This window comes from Ciconia boyciana, chromosome 18, assembly GCF_034638445.1.
Source record: "Ciconia boyciana chromosome 18, ASM3463844v1, whole genome shotgun sequence".
In the NCBI taxonomy this organism is placed as follows: Eukaryota; Metazoa; Chordata; class Aves; order Ciconiiformes; family Ciconiidae; genus Ciconia; species Ciconia boyciana.
In genome coordinates this window covers 10,924,791-10,941,902 of record NC_132951.1, presented here as the reverse complement: position 1 = coordinate 10,941,902, position 17,112 = coordinate 10,924,791, and the positions used below count along the sequence as shown (strand labels likewise).

Below are 17,112 nucleotides of genomic sequence, written 5' to 3'. Positions count from 1 at the left end.
ACTTCGGCAGTGCTTGAGTTTGTTTAATTGAAGCCTGAGTGTGATCAAGCGGCTGCTGCAGGCTGGCATTTGGCTTCCTGTCGCAGAAGAAAAATACTCAGGACTTTTTTTTTTTTTCCTATTGCCTCTGCACTTTTATTTTATTTTATTTTTGGTAGTATTACTGAACCAGAACCAACCACTTCTGCTTGTCTTTTCTGTGGGGTAAGGCTGCATGAACACAGAGGAGAAGCTTCCAAAGGCCCATGATGCTTTTGATGCCCATTTGGGTTCAGGAGATCAGCACTGGGAGGGAGTCAGGGCTCCAGACAGAGCACTGGAAGGGTGAAGCCCTTTCCTGTTCCTTGTATAATAAAAATAGTGCAAATGCTCTTTTTTTGGAGTGCAAAAGTTCTCCCCAGTAGACTCCTGCCTTCCCTTGCTTTGCCTCCGAAACAGATTTTGGTTGCTGTGGCCAAGAGCAAACAAGGCGAGGGGCTGCTGTGCTCAGTTGCAGACATTCTGCAACGTTCATCTCTTCCCCCGTTCTCTGGTTCACATCTCTGAGAGCTGCTTACATTATTGCAGCATCTTGTGTTTGCTTTTTTTTTCCTAATGTTTTGCTGTATTTTGAGTCCTTCAGTTTAAAATGTTAAAATTAAGCCTATGCCTCCTTGTGAGGCAAGTAAGTGGGTATTACACATGGCGGGGGGAAGGTGGGAGAATTTGAGGGAAGTCATTTTTTGAGATAGTAGTTTAATTTTTGATGTGAAACCAGTGCTTAATTTTCAAGTGTACTGACCATTTGCATCTTGCTGTAGCGTCTCTACATCTCTAGGAGATGCAGGCTCTCAGCAGGTTTGAAAAACTGTGTCTGAGCTGGCCACCCAAAATCAGCACGTGACTCTTGATTTGAAATTTGTTTTTTGTTCTACAGAGTTTTCATGTGGGAAAGCATCAGAATGAGCTTGTCAGTCTTAGACTTCAGCTCTAAGTACCATCCTTGCATTTGTCCTCTGTAATGCAGCAAGCCTTTAGCATTGTAGCTCAGACAACCCAAGCAAATAGGATGGTTTAATGATTTGGGCATTAAAATAAATTCCATGACTATCATGCCAAATTTAAATCTGTGTTCAGAAATTTCCAGAAGTACCTGGGGCTTATGGCGTCCGTCGGCTCTTTGTTCCTCTGATACCTGCAAGCAGCACACTGCAGTGGCTGCCGGGCTGGAGGGGGAAGAGAAAGGGAAGGGAAGCAATAGTTAAATTTGTTAGTAAGTGGTGTAATCTCACTCTATTTCCACATTTGCTTTTGTTTCGATACAATATTTTCACCTAAGCGTTTGCCAGGTGTTTAATGCATCTGCATTAAAAACTGTAACAGAGCTCATTGCCCTTGCCCCAGGAGCTTTGACTTGCAGCCCAGTTACCCAACAAAAGATTTCTGAGTAACTTCTCTGAATTTGTTGCTCCTGTTGGCCAGTTCAGATGTGACTGACTTCTTGTATGAGTCTGGACTGTGTCCTGGTGTCGCAGATTCACCCACATGGCATCCGCCTGCTTTCAAACTTGGCAGTGGGCATAAAAAGCTCCTTAGTGATTGCAAGTTTGCTGTTTTGGATAAATATTTCCCCTCCCCTCCAAAACCATGTTAGTTACAGGGAATATTATACAGAGGGAGAAAATACTGGTATGTTTGATATTTACATTGATGTGTCTTGGGTTTTTTTGTTGTTTTCAAAGAATGGAGGATGAGATTTTTTTTCAAGAGAGCTTAAAGTGCTCAAACTTCACTGAGATTCAAAGTCGAGTCATCCCAAACGGGCTGCCCCCACACATTCTTTGCTGCCCCAACTTGGCCACCCGAGGTGACTCAGTAAATCAGCACTGAGCATGACTTCACATCTAGGTCTCCTATATCATGTTCCTCTGCTCCATACATTTGTGAAGGACCACTCCAGACATTTTTGGCAGTTAATTCTCCAAGCCTCGACTTTTCCCATCTGTAAAATGGAGACATTAATATTGCCTACTATTCCTATCTCTTATTATAAATTGCTTTATAAAAAGTCCTTAATATTTTTATTGTTGCAATACATTTAAGCGAATCACAATGTATCTATCTGGTTCTTTTTCACATGGTGATGTTTAGATGCTTTTTTCAGTATATGCTCTGCTTTTGATCAGTAAGAACTAGATTGTTTTCCTTGCTCTTCCCCCAGAATTCATGGTGGCTAGAACAGACTCCAAAACTCCTTAAGACCATGGCATTGGGTGGAATGAAACGAAGTAATTACAATACTTGGTAAAGGGTGCACAGCGTTGCAGAGTGTAGGCTGGGGGATTTGCTTTCAGGATTACTTGATTGCAGCAGGAATGGAAACCTGCGTTAGTCCTGCTGAACTTACCCTCCAGGTGACTGCGTTGGTCCTACTGTGAGCATGTTCAAGAGGACAGCAAGGCGGCTCTGTCCATAAAGTGGCATTTGCAAGCTCTGAACCTCTTTGGAGTATCTGGTGCCTTGGAGTCCAAGGCCTGACTTTCACAAGTGTGGAGCATCCAGGGTTCACATCAGCTTTAGTGCTGGACACTGATGGCTCTAGCAATGACACCGGGATTCTCCAGGGGCAGGGAATCGCGAGGCTTTGTCCTTTATGTGGAGGACGGAGGCTTTTCTTGCTCCTGTCAGCTTCTGTTGGTGCAGCTCCCTTGTTTTTTTCTAACATGGTGATGCTGATAGGAACAAGAGAAGATTCAGGCTCTGCTCCCTTGGATATTAAGGTAATCTTCTCAAGTAGAGATTGCAACCCAGATTCAGCCCAAGCATGTTGGGAAGTGAACTCTGTGCTGAGTCAGCCTCCGGCAGCGCGTGTTTAAGGAACCATAATTTTATTTGTTGTTCTCACGTGTGTCCATTTGACTCCTTATCTGACAAATTTTTGAAAGGTGCTGAGCACTTGTAATTCCTGAGGAAGGCTCTGGAGGGTGAAGGTACTGACTGCCTTTGCAAACGAGGGTATGGATAACTCAGCTCTGACGCTTTTTGCCCTCCCTCCTCTTTCTTGCCCATGCAGAGAGGTCGTGTGTTGTTGCCGTAGGATTTACTGCCTTCAGCGAGGACCTTTGATGTGAACAAGCTCTAGGAGAAGAGTTACTGCTGCATAGAAAGGCTGGCTTCCCACTTAAGCCCTAATGCATGCCCTCGATGGGAAAAAGTTGGGCTTAAAACTGACAAAACATATCTAGAAGATGTTATCGCTTTCTTTTTTATTAAGCTTGTGTTGACTCTTCAGTCTGTGTTGAAAGCAGGTGTGTTTTGAGCTGTACTAGTGTATCTTTTGGAGTGATGTGGTAGGAGCAATACAGGATTCCCTCTTAGATTGTTCCTCAGCTGAACCAGCGTACCTAGCCTAGGGTAAGCAAATGACTCTGACTTTGCTATTTTTTTCTACCTGTCCCCAAGGAAACAATATAAATGCCATGCCTCGAGTGTGTATCTATTGAGGGGAAAAAGGGATTTTTAAACAGTGAACTGTGGTTTTCCCTTAGTACAGAAAGCCAACTGTTCATTAGTGAAATATATTAATAATTCTCTTATGCACCTTGTGGTAAGTGAATCTGCTTTAATTCCTTTGTATCAACAAGAGCTGCAGGTATGTGTGTCTTCGTTACATTTAAAAAAAAAGGGGGAAGAAAGCAATGCTTGCAAATTGGTCTTTGTTTCCAAGGAAACAAACTTGACATGCTTGAGCTGTGCTAGATGCAAACACTGCTAGATTCAGCAGACATGCCTCGGGATTATATGGTCTGAATATTATTTTTAAACTACCTCCAATTTAAAGGCAAGGGAGAGGACGAGAATAGAATTTGTCAGCAGGGTTTACCAATCTATGCTTAATGAAAGCACTGTGCGGTATCTTAGAGTTGCCTAATGTGGTGCAGAGAGAATTGCATCCTGTGCTGAAAATGGAGGTCTCTAATGAATGTCCCTGGAGAAGGGGCAGCCCGGGGCCAAATGGCTACCACAGGGCACCGGTCCCGGGGCTTCGGTGAAATCCTTCAGCAGAAATAGAGGTCTGAGGGGAGCTAAGCACGCGCTCTCTGTGCCAAATTATTATGGTTTATCCTGGGTCACTTTACCACATATTTTGTGCTCTAAAAATATCTTAGTAAAATGCAAGTCGCCAGTGCTTGTCGTGAAAGGCTGCCTGGCATTCAGAAGTCAAATGCGAATACTATCCCAAATAATTTGCTAAAAAGCTGTAGCTTGATGTTGAAGACTGGGCTGAATTTATCAGGGAAGAGATGAGAGAACAACATCATGAGTTGTTTGCGTAGTGCATCTGACATGAATGTGCTGTGGACTGATGAAAATCTTGACTTTAACTTGGCTTATTGCATTGTACAGAAAGTCTCTTGGTATTTTTGTGATTACCTTGGAAGTTTCGTTCAGGAAAAAAGCTGGGATTTGGCATTCATCTGTCACCCCGATTTTTTCCTGAAATGCTGTGTTGATAAAGTAACTTGATTTTTGGTTTGTAATCTTCCTTTGAAGAATCAAAACTTCAGCATTGAAGCAGATACTGTACATACATGGCAGAAATATTAGCCATGCGTGCACGGGAAACGAGCATTGCTTGGCACAGTGCACACACAATTAACGGATTTGAACATCCAGAGTTTTTTTTTGGCCAGGGCCCAACATGAGGAATAGGGTATACATTAAAACTTCGTTGAGATTAAATAGCCAATTTTTGCCCTGGCCTGCAAAGCTTTACTTCTGCAACAACTTCTGCTTTCTGGAGTAGTTCTGTGAGCTGGTAGGGATCTGTAGGGGGTATGCAAAGGATATATAGGCAAATACAAGTTTTTAAGGAACAGTCAAATTCCACGCGCAGATCGCTCGCAGTGCGCAGGGCTGTCGTCCTCCGGTGGTGAAAATGCCTGGTGGACTTCAGCGTTGTCTGTCTTTGCGTATTTTGTTGTTTGGAAAACTGGAAAGGACAAACAAAAAAATTCCTCTATTAATTCTTCTTTGAAACGGTCTTACTGCGTTGAGGAGACAAGGTAACGATGGAGTAATTTCAGGGCTGACTAGTGAAAAACAAACCTCTCTTAAAATTCAGGTCCTTAGGAAAACATAGCATGAAGTGTGTTGTACTGTAGTCTCTTTCCCCCCTCTTTCATCCTGCTTTTTAACTTTCTTGCAAATGGAGTTAAAATAACCTTCAAGGTGATAGAGGGTAGACTGGGGTAGGTTTAGCTTTAAGATGGATGGGAAGCACTATTTGCATTGCGAGCTAAAAGCCTGAGTTGAAGCCCGTTGGGGGGAAAAAATAATATTAATGGCATTTCATGAAAATATTGTAATTTGTGGAAGGCCCAGAGTGAAAAATCTGCTGGTTTGAGTGTCACTAGGAAATGCTCCTTTTTGCACAAGGCTTGCCTGAGACAGGATTTTCCTTGCTTTTGTTCTAAAACGAGATGCTTGCTGCCTAAAAACGCCTGTGATCCCTGCAGCGAGAGCTTCACCTCCTTGACAGAGGATGGAAACAGGAAGGTTGGCCGGATCGGGATGAATCCTGCCCTTTTTTTTTTTTTTTTCCTTTTTTTTTTTTTTTTTTTGCTAATGACACTTCCTTATGCTTACATTTCATTAAAGCTCTGAAATGGCTGAAGATCAGCCGGTACTGAGCATGCTCCGGGGTGGAGGCTGCACCCATAGAGTGAGATGGATTTGTGGCTGGAGCAGTGATAGGCCTGGAGTCAGGACCTGGAAGGACCCAGCAGCTCCCCGCAGACGGGACGGAGGTAGGGCAAATCTGGCCGATTCCTTCCCGTGCCCCCGGGCCCAGGGAGCGAGGAGACCGGATGAAGTAAAAACTGTTGGAATTGATTCAAAAGCAGCATAGTTAACCACTGACACGAGATGGCTTCAAACCGCTTCCTGCGGATCAGCGGGGAGGGGTTTTAAAATACTGACCTTTACTGACTGGCAAACCTATATAAAGAACGGACCTGTCTAATGTTAGGGTGGTGACATGAAGTGACAGCAGGCAGGGGCTGGCAGCGAGGGCTGCGGGGACTTGCTGGGTTGTGCCTTCATATTGGAAGGCATGTGATTGCGTCTCAGTCGTGGGCTGCGCGGCTCGGTCGCTAATTATTATTAATGGGAAGCCTTGCAGGGCGCAGACCTGCTCTGCAGTTTAAATCTAGATCTGTCTGTCATTGTGGGAGGGTGAAAGAATGTAAAACTCAAACTCCCTTTTTCGGGCTTATTTTGCATTCCAAGGACTGCAAACAAACCTTGCCACATCAGGTCCTCCAAACTGGCAAGGAGAGGAGGGAATATAGATATGTTTATTCCTTTGGCTGAGAGATTTTCTGTGCTTCTTGCAGGGGTTTAACGTGTTGGCGAGTGGGTTTGGGGGAAGGAAGGGGACTCTGAGTTGTGCTAGGTTGGGCTTTTGGGTTCTGTCTGTAGTTGCCAGCTTTTTACAAGGAGTGTGTAAGCACCAGCAGGTATGTGCTGCATGAGCCGATTGACTCCAGTTGTTGTACAAGCAAGCTGCGTGGTAAAGTGCCAATAAAACATTTACATTGGCTCTCGATGTTTGTATTAGTGAGGTGTAGGGAAGATCTGACTTTGTGCGGAGCAGGGGAGGAGACGTCGGCCGCGAGCCTTGGCCCTCGCAGCCCCTGTCCCCTATGGGAGGTGTGTATTGGGTGTCCACGCTTGTTTCAGCCTGGCTGTAAGTAAAGGTAAGGCCAGAGGTTTGCTCTACTTAGGGCATTGTGAATACATTGGTATTACAAAGTTATTGTGTTTATTAACGGAAATCTCTGTGATCACGGTCTATCTTTAGCCTGCGTGCAGTAACATAGACCAGCTCTTTCTTCAGGGCAACTCTGGCTGCTTTTCATAATGCAGGTCCGGGGGCGATAGGTGAAGAGCAAAACCTAGATTTTTATTTTATTGCTCCGTCCCAGGTGATGGTCTCCCACAGTTGGGTCAATCTGCGTGATGAGTCACTTTATGGCCTAAAATAACTTGCCTATTTGTTGCCTGGTTCTGCATTTCTTGTGTACCCAACGCTTCCACGGCGTTTTCCTGAGCCTGTTTGATATGTCAGCCCTGCGCCAAGTTGGTGACCAGCTTGCTTACTGGTGTTGCTTTTACGGTCCCTGCATAAAAGTCTGCTGGAGCCCCGGCTTGCTGGCCATGCAGAAGTTCTCTTACTCTTTAATGGACGCTGGCTTGTTTGTGGTTGGATGAATGCACAAAGAAAAGCGTTTATGTAAAATAAACGGCATTGTAATTGTACACTGAAAGGAAAAGGTTTTGCTTTTCTTTGGCTCAGATGGGGACTGCGTTTATGGCTTTTCAGAATTGATTCTGGTGGCTTTTTCTCCTTGTGCGACTCTGGCGTTGAGGTGATCTCAGCCCCAAGTTTTCATGTACGGTCTGGCTCCCTTGATGAGGAAATTTGACTTAAACACTTTCAGATGCTGGAAAACCACTCGTGTGATAATTTCCTATTGTGCTTGTGTGAAAGGTGTAAGGTAGCCTTAAAGACCCACTGCCACCTTATGGCAGTTGCTGAAAAGCAGCCTCTTTAGAGCCAATTCTGTATACACATCATGCTTGCTTTATTTCTCTGCTCTTCTTAACTAGTGATATTTGCATGAAGGCAGGAGCTTTGTTTTTAAAGAGTTCATCTGCTCCTTCTGTGCCTTGCAGAAATTTATAATGTCAGCGGAATTGCTTGTAGAGCCATCAACTGCGATATTTCATAGGCGAGTTCAGTATTTGGGGAGAGATAAAAGCATCGTGAAGCACTGATTCTCCTCCAGTGAAGAACTAGCTTATTTTCACACGAATGCCCTAATCCTTAAAAAAAAATAGGTGTGAGGTCAAAGAACAGGGACACGTTGAACACATGAGGCTCATCGGCAGGATCTACACCCGAGCTCCAGCGTTACAGCAAAGTGTTGCAGCAGAAGCGAGATTGAATGTGAGCAGCCATTTTTACAGCCGGCTTTGCTGGCAGAAGACTACTAATAAGCAAGATGGCTTTGCACTGACATGGGTCTGATTCCCACCCCATCTACTGTCCCCAAATAAAACAATAACACATTTGTCTGTGGAGCAAACGGTGAGCGTGGTTACAGCAATGAGCTTGCTCGCTGTTACTGAGATGGGATATGCAAGGGATGCTGTATTTAGGACCCTTCTCGAGCAAGGCTGTGTTTGTACGGTAGAAGCTCTTGATATGCAATAGCTGAATGAAGGGGAGAAATGGTGGTTTTAGATTTCCAAAATAGAAGGAGCTGTGGTTACTATAAGTTAAAGCTGAAGGAGTTTATAATTGGGAACTGTTAGGAATACAGTATGTTCTAAATTACAGCTGTCTGGCCAATATGCTTCTAAATAAAGTTCTAGGATTGCCCTGTAAATGAAATACTCAACGCATATTCTTATCAAAACATAGCAACATCTCCCAGAGAGCTTACATCTCAACATCTGTCGCAACAGCATCTTTTTTCTTATTTTTTTCCTTTTTTTCCTTTTTTTCCCTTCTTCTTGGTGCGTGTGATGTACTCAATGCAGCGTCCCAGGGAACATTTCATGTTTCCTATTAAGTAAGGCAGTTTTCAACTTTGCTGGGGAAAGAGGGGGAGGAAGGGAGATGGCGTGGAAACTTTGGGGGAAAAAAAACAGGTTTTGAAAGGTGGAGAAAGCTGTGATTCCAGAAGTGTGCATTAATGACTGCCTGCTCCTTCAAGGCTGTTACCTGAGCCGGGAGGTGGACATTTGGGCTCCCTGGGAGGATGCTGAGGATGCTCTGTGTGTCCTGGGAATGGGCATTCTGGTTAGGAAATGCTGTACATAATGGCTGAGGAGGGAAGGAGGCATTTTAACAGCTTGCGGCGGAGCTGCGGAGCGGTTCATAGCAGTGCAGAAGCAAACCAGGATTCCAGCAGATGTGCTCATCTTGTATCAAAAGTCCCTTCAGCTCATTGTGCTTTTGGGATCAGTTCTGAGGAGGCTGAAAGGGAGCTTCAGATTTGAGCAACTGGAGGGTCTGGAAGGAGAGGAGCTTGATGGAAATAAGGAAAAACCCCTGTATTTTCAAGAGCTAAATATTGTTCTTCCTATAGAAAGAAAAATCTCCCCTTGCCTCCCACTTGCGCTTCCTCTGCAAGGGAGCTGTGAAAATGCCGTACATAATGGTGTAATTAAGCAAAAGCCCAGAGGAACGCAGTGTCCTTTATGAAGGGAGGTGGTTGTGCTGCTGCCTTCCTCCTGAAAATGTGACATTTCTGAAAGGGATATTCAAACCTTGAATCGGGGAACGGAGGCCAGAGAGCCTTGGTGTACCTTGTAGTTTTATACCTGGTAGAAGATGTTTTGAAAGGCGGTTGCTATGCTGTCTCGTACCGGCTTGGTGGGGAAATTGCTGGAGAGCACTTGGGTTAAATAAAGGGGAAAGCTTCTACATCATTAGAAAATCTGCTTCCTCGGCCAGCCTGGAGATCGGTCTCTAACCAGCTGGTTGGAAAAAAAGCCTGTGCAGCACCCAACCTCTGCGCAACAGGGGAGGTGGGGGGCCCAGGGCAGAAGGCACTGCTCCGAAAGCTGCCGGACCCTGCCCGGGCCCAGAGGTGGTGGTGCCAGACTGTGGTGGCACCGCCGTGGTGGTCTGGAAGCTTCTTTCTCCTTTCGGATGGCATAAATTTAAGGTCTTACTAATCAGTGCACAGGCATCCCCCGTGAACGCGGTGCTGTGCAGAGATGCTGGTACAACACCGATCGATCGTTTCGCTCGAGTTGGTTGTTGAAGCATCTGCAATACCCTGATCATCTTTGCTTTTTTTTTTTTTTTTAAACAGTGTTTAGTGCTCTCAAGGGTGACCATGAGATGTGAAAAGCGTCTCTGGTAGCTCCTGCTCTCAGTGTATATTTAACCTCGACAGTAAAAACATTTCTAGTGTTGAGCGGCAGTGGGGAGTGCTGCCCTTCTGCACACGCGGGAAGGCTGAGGCTGTGGTGTGGTTCTCCATCGTTCCTTTATCTCTGAAAGAGGGTGTTGACTGTGGTAGTTCATTGACACTGCGTTTGTTAATATCTTTGTTTCTATTTCTGTGTTTTTAATGAAAGCTTGGTAATTTCATGCTGCAAGGAAGGGCAACGCGTCAACTGTTTTAAAACCATCTTTGGTTTGAACTACAGTAATCTTTTGATGCGGTGGATAATACAACTTCTGTCTGTGTAGTCGGGTTTTGTTGCTTTTGTTTGGGGATTTTCGAGTTTGTCTTAAATGAGTTACCTCTACACCTCTCAGCGACTGATAGAAAGGCCAGGAAAATCTCATTTTGTTTATGTTAAAACTTAAAATTTACATCAAACAAAAACCCAGTGGGTGAAAGAGAGATCTTTGCTTTATACTGTCACCTCAAATATTCCTTCTCTATCCATTTCAGTCATCTTGATTTAGCCTTGTGTGTTTTAACTGTTTAGTAGTGAAACTTCTCCAGAGTGTGGAGAGAAAAATAACGTCCTCGTAGCCGAGGCAGATCCGTGGCAGGCTCTTCTCCTGCTTTAACTATTGCCGCTTTGCAAACGTGCCTGGGTACGGTGGTGAAGTAGCTGCTTGGGCTGGAGAAAATGTGGCTTGTTGATGTTTCCAGGCTGCGATAATGCAGTGGCAGGACACGCTCCTGCGATGCTCAGCAGAGGAGAGGAGAGGAGGGGATGGGCAGAGCAGAGCAGGCGATGGCTTCGTGCTTGTGCCGAAGGCCTGAATTTGCAGGCCTGCTTCTGGTGCAGGGTGTAAGGCAAACCAAATCCTTGGGCTCCTCAAAACCTCACTAGGGATTTCCATGGCTGCTTTTCTCCCTACAGTGTAGGCTGCTCCCTGCCCCCCCCAGCCCACTGTAACACATTACACTCAGCTAGTCTTCACTTTAATTTCTACTCTTAAAGAGACCTATCTTCTGTGCTCTTACTTTTTTGAAAACTGTTTTTTCTTTGGCCAAGAACAAGCGGGTGGTGCCACAGTCCATTTCTGAGTTTCCTCTTCCTTCTGGCCTCTTCTGCGGGGCTGCCGGCCGCCCTCCCCCTGCTCGGGTGGGAGGTTCTCCAGCGCGACACCCAGCTCAGCAGCCTCCTGCTCCTGCCTCCGATGAATGCCAGTCTTGCACTTGAACCCCTTCCAGCAGATCTCTGCTTACAGATGTTCCTGCGAGTTGCTCCGGCAGTTTTACTGGGAGCTTGAGCAGATACGAAGGTTGCCAAGTTTATGCTTAATTGTTAAGTGGAACAGAGACAAACTACTTTTATTTTGAAGCTAAAATTTCTTCTTTTCTCTTGCTGGCTGGGCCAGCTGTATCATATGGTTTGACATAGGCTGAGCTCAGAGCTCCTGCACCTAGTAGTGCACTACTACTTCATTAGGGTTTTCCCCCCTCATTCCATTTTCCCCCCTCTCTTTTTAATGTGTTTGTGATACCCTTTTAAGGTTGGTTGTACCAGGTCAGGTTGTCTTATTAATCCCCAAAGTGAAAAATAGCTCTCCTTCAGCCCAGCAGATCGGATCTCAAATGCACTTGCAGTTGGACACTGCACACTGAACCAGTTTAACCCGTGTGCCTTCATCCCAGCGCTCGGAGGTCGGGCGCTTCATTAAGCAGAACAAAATCGGCACGGGAGCGTCCCCAAGCTGTGCAGCATCCCTCCCTGTCCCTCCTGCCTCTCCTTTTCCTGTGGGCAAGGGTTACTCTTGAAGGCCACCGAGACAGAACACCTCGCTCTATGGTTTAAAAAGCTTTTTTTTTTTTCAGGCGAGCGATCAGTTTTGAGGCCTGGCACCCTGTCAGAAAGTTGACAGATGATCTGCGTTACCGGTGCGTCCCCGGGATGCCCGGGATAATCGCGCTCCAATGGACACCCTGGAGCCGGCAGGTTCTCTGTGAAATGGCTGCAGCTTGGAGGGAGCAGTGAAATGGTCTCCTCTGGGCATGCTCACTCTGTAGAGGGAGCTTTTATCACATGAGCAGAAACTGAATCACTGCTCATGAGGATCTGGAATATGCAACTCTTTGAGTCTTCACCAGAAGAAGACAACAGATGTCCGCAGGTACAGCAGGGTCCACCTCCCATGCCTCGCAAAGAGCGGCTCCCCGCCGGCCCTGGCCGCAGGCAGGCTGTCTCCCGCTGGGGAAGGAGAAGCCTCGGAGAGGAGGATGACAGTTCGGGGAATGGTGGCTGGGGGTTATTTATTTATCTGTTTCTATATACATGTATTTTCCTGTCCCGGGCGCGGGAGGGCAGGCGGGGCGTGCTGGGGAGCCGGCTGGAGGAGGCTGGCCAGGCTCCGTCTGTGCTCTGCGGATTGTGCCTTGTGCTGTGCCATGGGCTTGCAGGTACTTCGGCATCCGACGTCGCCTGGCTCTGGGAACGCTCGGGCTTTGTTTCCTCACGTCCCGGTGGTGTTTTATTTGTCTTCTGGGGTGGGGAGGCTTGTTGGGGGTTGGTGGGGTTTTGGTTTGGGTTTTTTTTTTTTTTTGGTGCCTTTTTTTTATTTTTTAAAGCGTGAAGTTTCTAGAAAATTTGGTTCTCCCAGGAGGCCTCCCTGCTTGCAGCTCTTGAAAGCAAGAAGAGCAAACCCTGGGGTGTCTGAGCTGTTCGAAGACTGAACTTCCAAAGGGGAGGAGAGGGCCTGTAGCCACATGGCAGCTCCTCGCTAGGTCTCCTTTGACAGCCTCTGCTTGCATCAAGCAAGCCTACAGCTCACTTCTTCAGGTGGAGGCAAGACTGAGTGTTATTTTACCAGGAAGAAACAATCCTTTTTATTTTGTGGTGGCTTCCTCCCCTCTCTCTTCTTTTCTTTTTTTTTTTTTTTTTTTTTTTAATAGTAGCTTGCAGTCCAAGGGAACAGCTGATTAAAACGAAACATCCGCGGTTGATTTCATGGCAGGAGGCCCATGCCTGCAGCTTGCTTTTAAAGTTGCCTAAAATTCAGACCCCTGTCCCTGCCATGCTCTTGGGGTTTTTTTTTGCTGTCGTTTGTGTTACATGCAGACGGCTCTGTTGGCTGCCACAGACCTTGCTGGGACTTGGGTCGGACACCGAGGGTCCCAGAGCCATGGGGGATCCAGGCACCCCTGCCAGTGGGTAAAACACTGGCCTGAGCTTGCTGGGCTTGAGGGACACCCCTGAAGCTGCCATGCAGACACAATATTGAATTTTCAATCGAGGAGTGAGACATGAAGATGGCATTGAAAAGATAAGGGAGCTTACAGGACAGTCTGTGATACCTCATCTAAATATCTATCGTGTCTCCACTGGACTATAAATACGCTCATTATTCGTCATCTAGAAGATGCGTGCTAAAGGAAAAGGCATCAGAAGAAGTCACGAGGAGAGAAACGAGATTTCTGTTTAACAGTGAAGAGCAGAGGCCTTGACGTGCTGCCTTATCAGCTCCCGTCCAGGGGAAAAAATGTGCTTTGGGTTTGATGAAGGCTGAGAAAACAAGCAACCAAAAAAACGCTGAGGTGTGCAACGTGTGCTCCTGTGTGGTGGTGACCACAATGACACTGGTATGACAGCCGGCCGAAAACACCTAATGCTCCGTCCCTGCCGGCTGATGCCCTTTGCAAGCGTCTGCAGAGAGACGCTGAAAAGCCTGACCTACTTGGGAGGGAAGAGAGAAACCCGAGGTCTGGACTTCGCGCTGCTTTCCAGCAAGGGTTAAGAGCCCCAGACTGGGGTCTTGGGTTTATTCCCCTTCACGTATTTAGCTGACTTTTAAGTGCCAGCACGAGCTCTTCCCAAGAACACGTTTGGACAGAACTGGGCTCTGCAGCACACATGGGGCATGTTTTCTGCTGATCAGCCCGCATTAGACAAACCCTGGGCTTGGCAGCAGAGGTGCGGGTGGGCAGGATCAGGCCCAGGACCCGGGGGCTCGGACTGCGGTAGTCATCCTGGGGCTCCTTTTGCCAGCGCTGGAGCCCGGCTCCCCGACCTCTCCCACGCGGTGCCATCTCCTAATGAAAGGATTGCATGCATCTCGTGCAATGGCTATTTTATCCAGGTAAACAAGGAGTTTTAAGGAGCTTCACCCTCCTGGCCAGCTGGTTTGGGGAAGGGCTGGCTATTCCTGCTGGTCCTTTTTGTTGTCCTTTTGCCACTTTTCCCTGAAGTTCTTCCTTCTCACCTTCCCGCTCCTGGAGCTGAGAGCGGTCGAGGAATCACCGCAGCGGGAGAGCTACCTTGCTTTTGGTTCAGCTGAATGGCTCGGGGCTCTGGCAGCGCGTGCTCCCCGCTCGCGAGGCTTGGAGGACCATATGTTCCTGCAGTGACATGTAATGTCAGTAATTTGGAAGCGAATCTTGAATTTATATCCCTTAAGTACCATTTTCAGCCGGTTCTTTTTGACTCCTGTAAATGTAAAGAGTTTTGACACCAACCCCTCTTTGCAGAGAAAACCCTTATGTCCCCTCGTGTTCCCCTTGGTCCTGTGGGATCCGTCCCTCCCCGTGCCTGTGTGAGCTCCTTGGTCTCTTGGGTGGAGAAGGAAATGTCTGGCGTTGCTGCACGGTGGCGTTGGTCCTGGAGGGGGGCAGAGGAGGAGGACGGGCAGCGGGCAGCACTGCCTGCCAGGACTTACAGTGGTCAGGAAAGCAGCAGGAGCGAAGCTCACACACTGTACGAGGTAATTGGAAAGTATCCTTAAAAAAGAAAAAAAATTAGAGGGGGGGAAAAAATGTAGAGCAAGCTTTTTAAAAAAATATTCTGGGATCCAACATAACAGCTTGCTTCCCCCAAACCAGGCAATGTATTTATCTTTTTCCTTCAGTCCCCGTCAGGAGGGGGAAGGCTGGTGGACGTGGTGGAGAAGGGGCGAGGCAGTGGGGGTTAAGAAGATCTGACATGCAAGCGTCTTCCCTGCAACGCTGCCATACTGCGTCGGAGCAGCACAGTGCCTCTTGCAAAGGAAGCTTTTCACAACTTGTCCTTGTTCCAAGGATGAGGAAATCTCCAGCTCTTCTGGCATTTTCTCTCTGTCATAAGTCAGAGCTGCTTTCACCTGTAAAGTATGATCAGCACGGACGGGGAGAGGACTGGAACGGAGCGGGGCTCGGAGCAACCTTGCAAGGCTTTTCATGGAGCTCTTGGTGTTAAATGAGGAACTTTTCCCCTCCTCCTCTCCTCATTTTCCTGTGTGCCTGCAAAAATACTCTGGTTTGCATTTAAAGGAGAAAACTGTATGTGCTGGGACTAAGCCAACTTGTTTATTCAAGGGAAATACCATATTTCCAACCCTTTCTCTCGCAGAGGAAGGCTTGACAGAGGATGGCAGACTGGGCTGGGTATTGTATTTTTAGGTGACATCAGAGCACGGTTGTGATTCGAAGAAGCTGAAAATCATGGCTGGCATTTTGCATCGAGCTCTGCGAGACCTCTCCGCCCCACTCCCCCCAGCCCCCAAAGGGGTTAACTTCTCCTTCCAAAGCAGGTGGATTTTGACCTAAATCAAGGAGGGAAAAGGAAAAAAAAAAACAAAACCAACCCCAAAACAACAAAACCACCACCACAAACCCACAGCCTGCTACTTTCCACGCTTTTGCAATTTCCCTTCTCCAAAGCGGATTTTTATTGCGAGGGCCTGGGGGGCCGCGAGCGGCCGGGAGGCGAACGCCCGCTCCTCTCCTCCTGTCAAAAAATGGCAGGTCAGTGTGTGTCTGTAAACAATGCAGTTATGAAATGGCAGCGCCAGGCCGAGCTGAGCATGCTCGGGAGCAGCCTGTAGGGGGAGGTGAGCCGAGAAAGATGATCTAATTCAGTGCAATTCTTGGGATTGAAGGAAAAGACCAGGCTCCACTCTTAATGACAGAGCAGAAAAAAAAGGCCCCACGCCGGGGACGAAGCCCGTAGGCCATGGAGGAGAGGGTGTGAGGATCTCCCACCTCTAGGACTTCGGGTGCTGGGCAGCGCTGTGTCGCTTTCTCACCCTCCAGGAGAGTAAAGCCTTGGTGAGGTTTTGCTGTAGTTATTAGAGGGACAGGCCCGAGGGTGCAAGTTTTATTATTATTATTTTTTTTTTGTCTTTTTTCCCTCCCCCCCTCCCTGTCCGCTTTTCCGGCTCGCAGGCGTCGCTGTCTTGCTGCTGGCCTCTCGATGGCTGGAGGTGACCCAGACGGAGGTGGTGTGGGCAGCTGAGCGAGGTCCTCCAGGTCCCAAGGGAAGCCCAGGCGGGGCTTTCCCTCCTGCGCTGACCCGACCAGCCCTTCTTCTGGGCGCCGTCGGGACGGGCAGGGGGAGAGGGAGCTGCTCCGCTGGCTGCGGTGGTTTGGGGGTGGGAGGAAGAGGAGCGCGGAGGCTGAAGAGGTGCCTGAGCCCCATGGATGGGGGCGAGCTGCCTTCCAGCTCCCCTGCTGCAACCTGCTTGCTCCAGGCTCCTCTTGGTGCTACGGTTTTATCCTGGCTAAGCCTTCCTGGGGACTGGTGTTTCTGAAATGGCTGGTTTGCTTTTGCTAGAGATAGTGATGAATCTTGGTCTCCATTTTAGGGTTTTCTTCCCCCCCTCCCCTCATGGGTGGTAGGAGAAGGCAGGCAGCAGCTGTCTCTTTGCTAACCTCAGCCTGTGGAAGGAGGAGATGCCTTTGTCTGCTCTGGATTTACACTTGCCTGCACATACAAGTTGCACTGGCTTTAACTCTACTGGGACACAGCTAGATGGGTATGACGCTTCCCGGTGAGGAAGCGTAGCTGTGTCCATGCTAGAGCTGTTGTCTGGTAAATCGGTCTCCCCTTTACAGGAGGCCATGGGCTCTGCAAACCCCCCTTGCCTGAAGCCTGCACGCCATTGTGGACCGCGTTGTCTTACGAGAAGTCACTTTAAGTCCTGTTGTGTTTCATGCACGTGTCTCCTTGTTCCCAGCTGTTGCGTGCAGGGACTTGCGCCTCATTTCTACCCTTCCCCCTGTTTCGGGAGTTGATTTGTGCGGCTGGAATAGGCGAGAGGACATGGGGGTAGAGCAGGAAATGTTTCTTTTCTTTTAGGAAGAGTCTGGATGAAAGGAATTCAGGAGACAAAAGAATTCCAAAGAGTTTGATTTGGGG

General features: G+C 47.7%; 1 protein-coding gene across 7 annotated transcripts in view; it reads left to right on the top strand.

The window, feature by feature from the left end:
* The window catches only part of EHMT1 (euchromatic histone lysine methyltransferase 1), a 124,900-nt gene that overhangs the window by 37,496 nt on the left and 70,292 nt on the right, over positions 1–17,112 (top strand). The window contains exon 1 of one of the 7 annotated variants that reach the window (XM_072882911.1): positions 5,661–5,789. The exons of 3 other annotated variants lie outside the window; for them this stretch is intronic. Coding sequence is in view for 2 of the 4 variants with exons in the window: in XM_072882903.1 (XP_072739004.1) it covers positions 12,056–12,118 (63 nt within the window). In the remaining 2 variants the exon portion in view is untranslated. Of the gene's footprint in view, positions 1–5,660; positions 5,790–12,031; positions 12,119–15,851; positions 16,023–17,112 lie in introns of those variants that run through there. 3 more of the 7 variants (XM_072882903.1, XM_072882907.1, XM_072882910.1) reach the window with 3 other exon arrangements.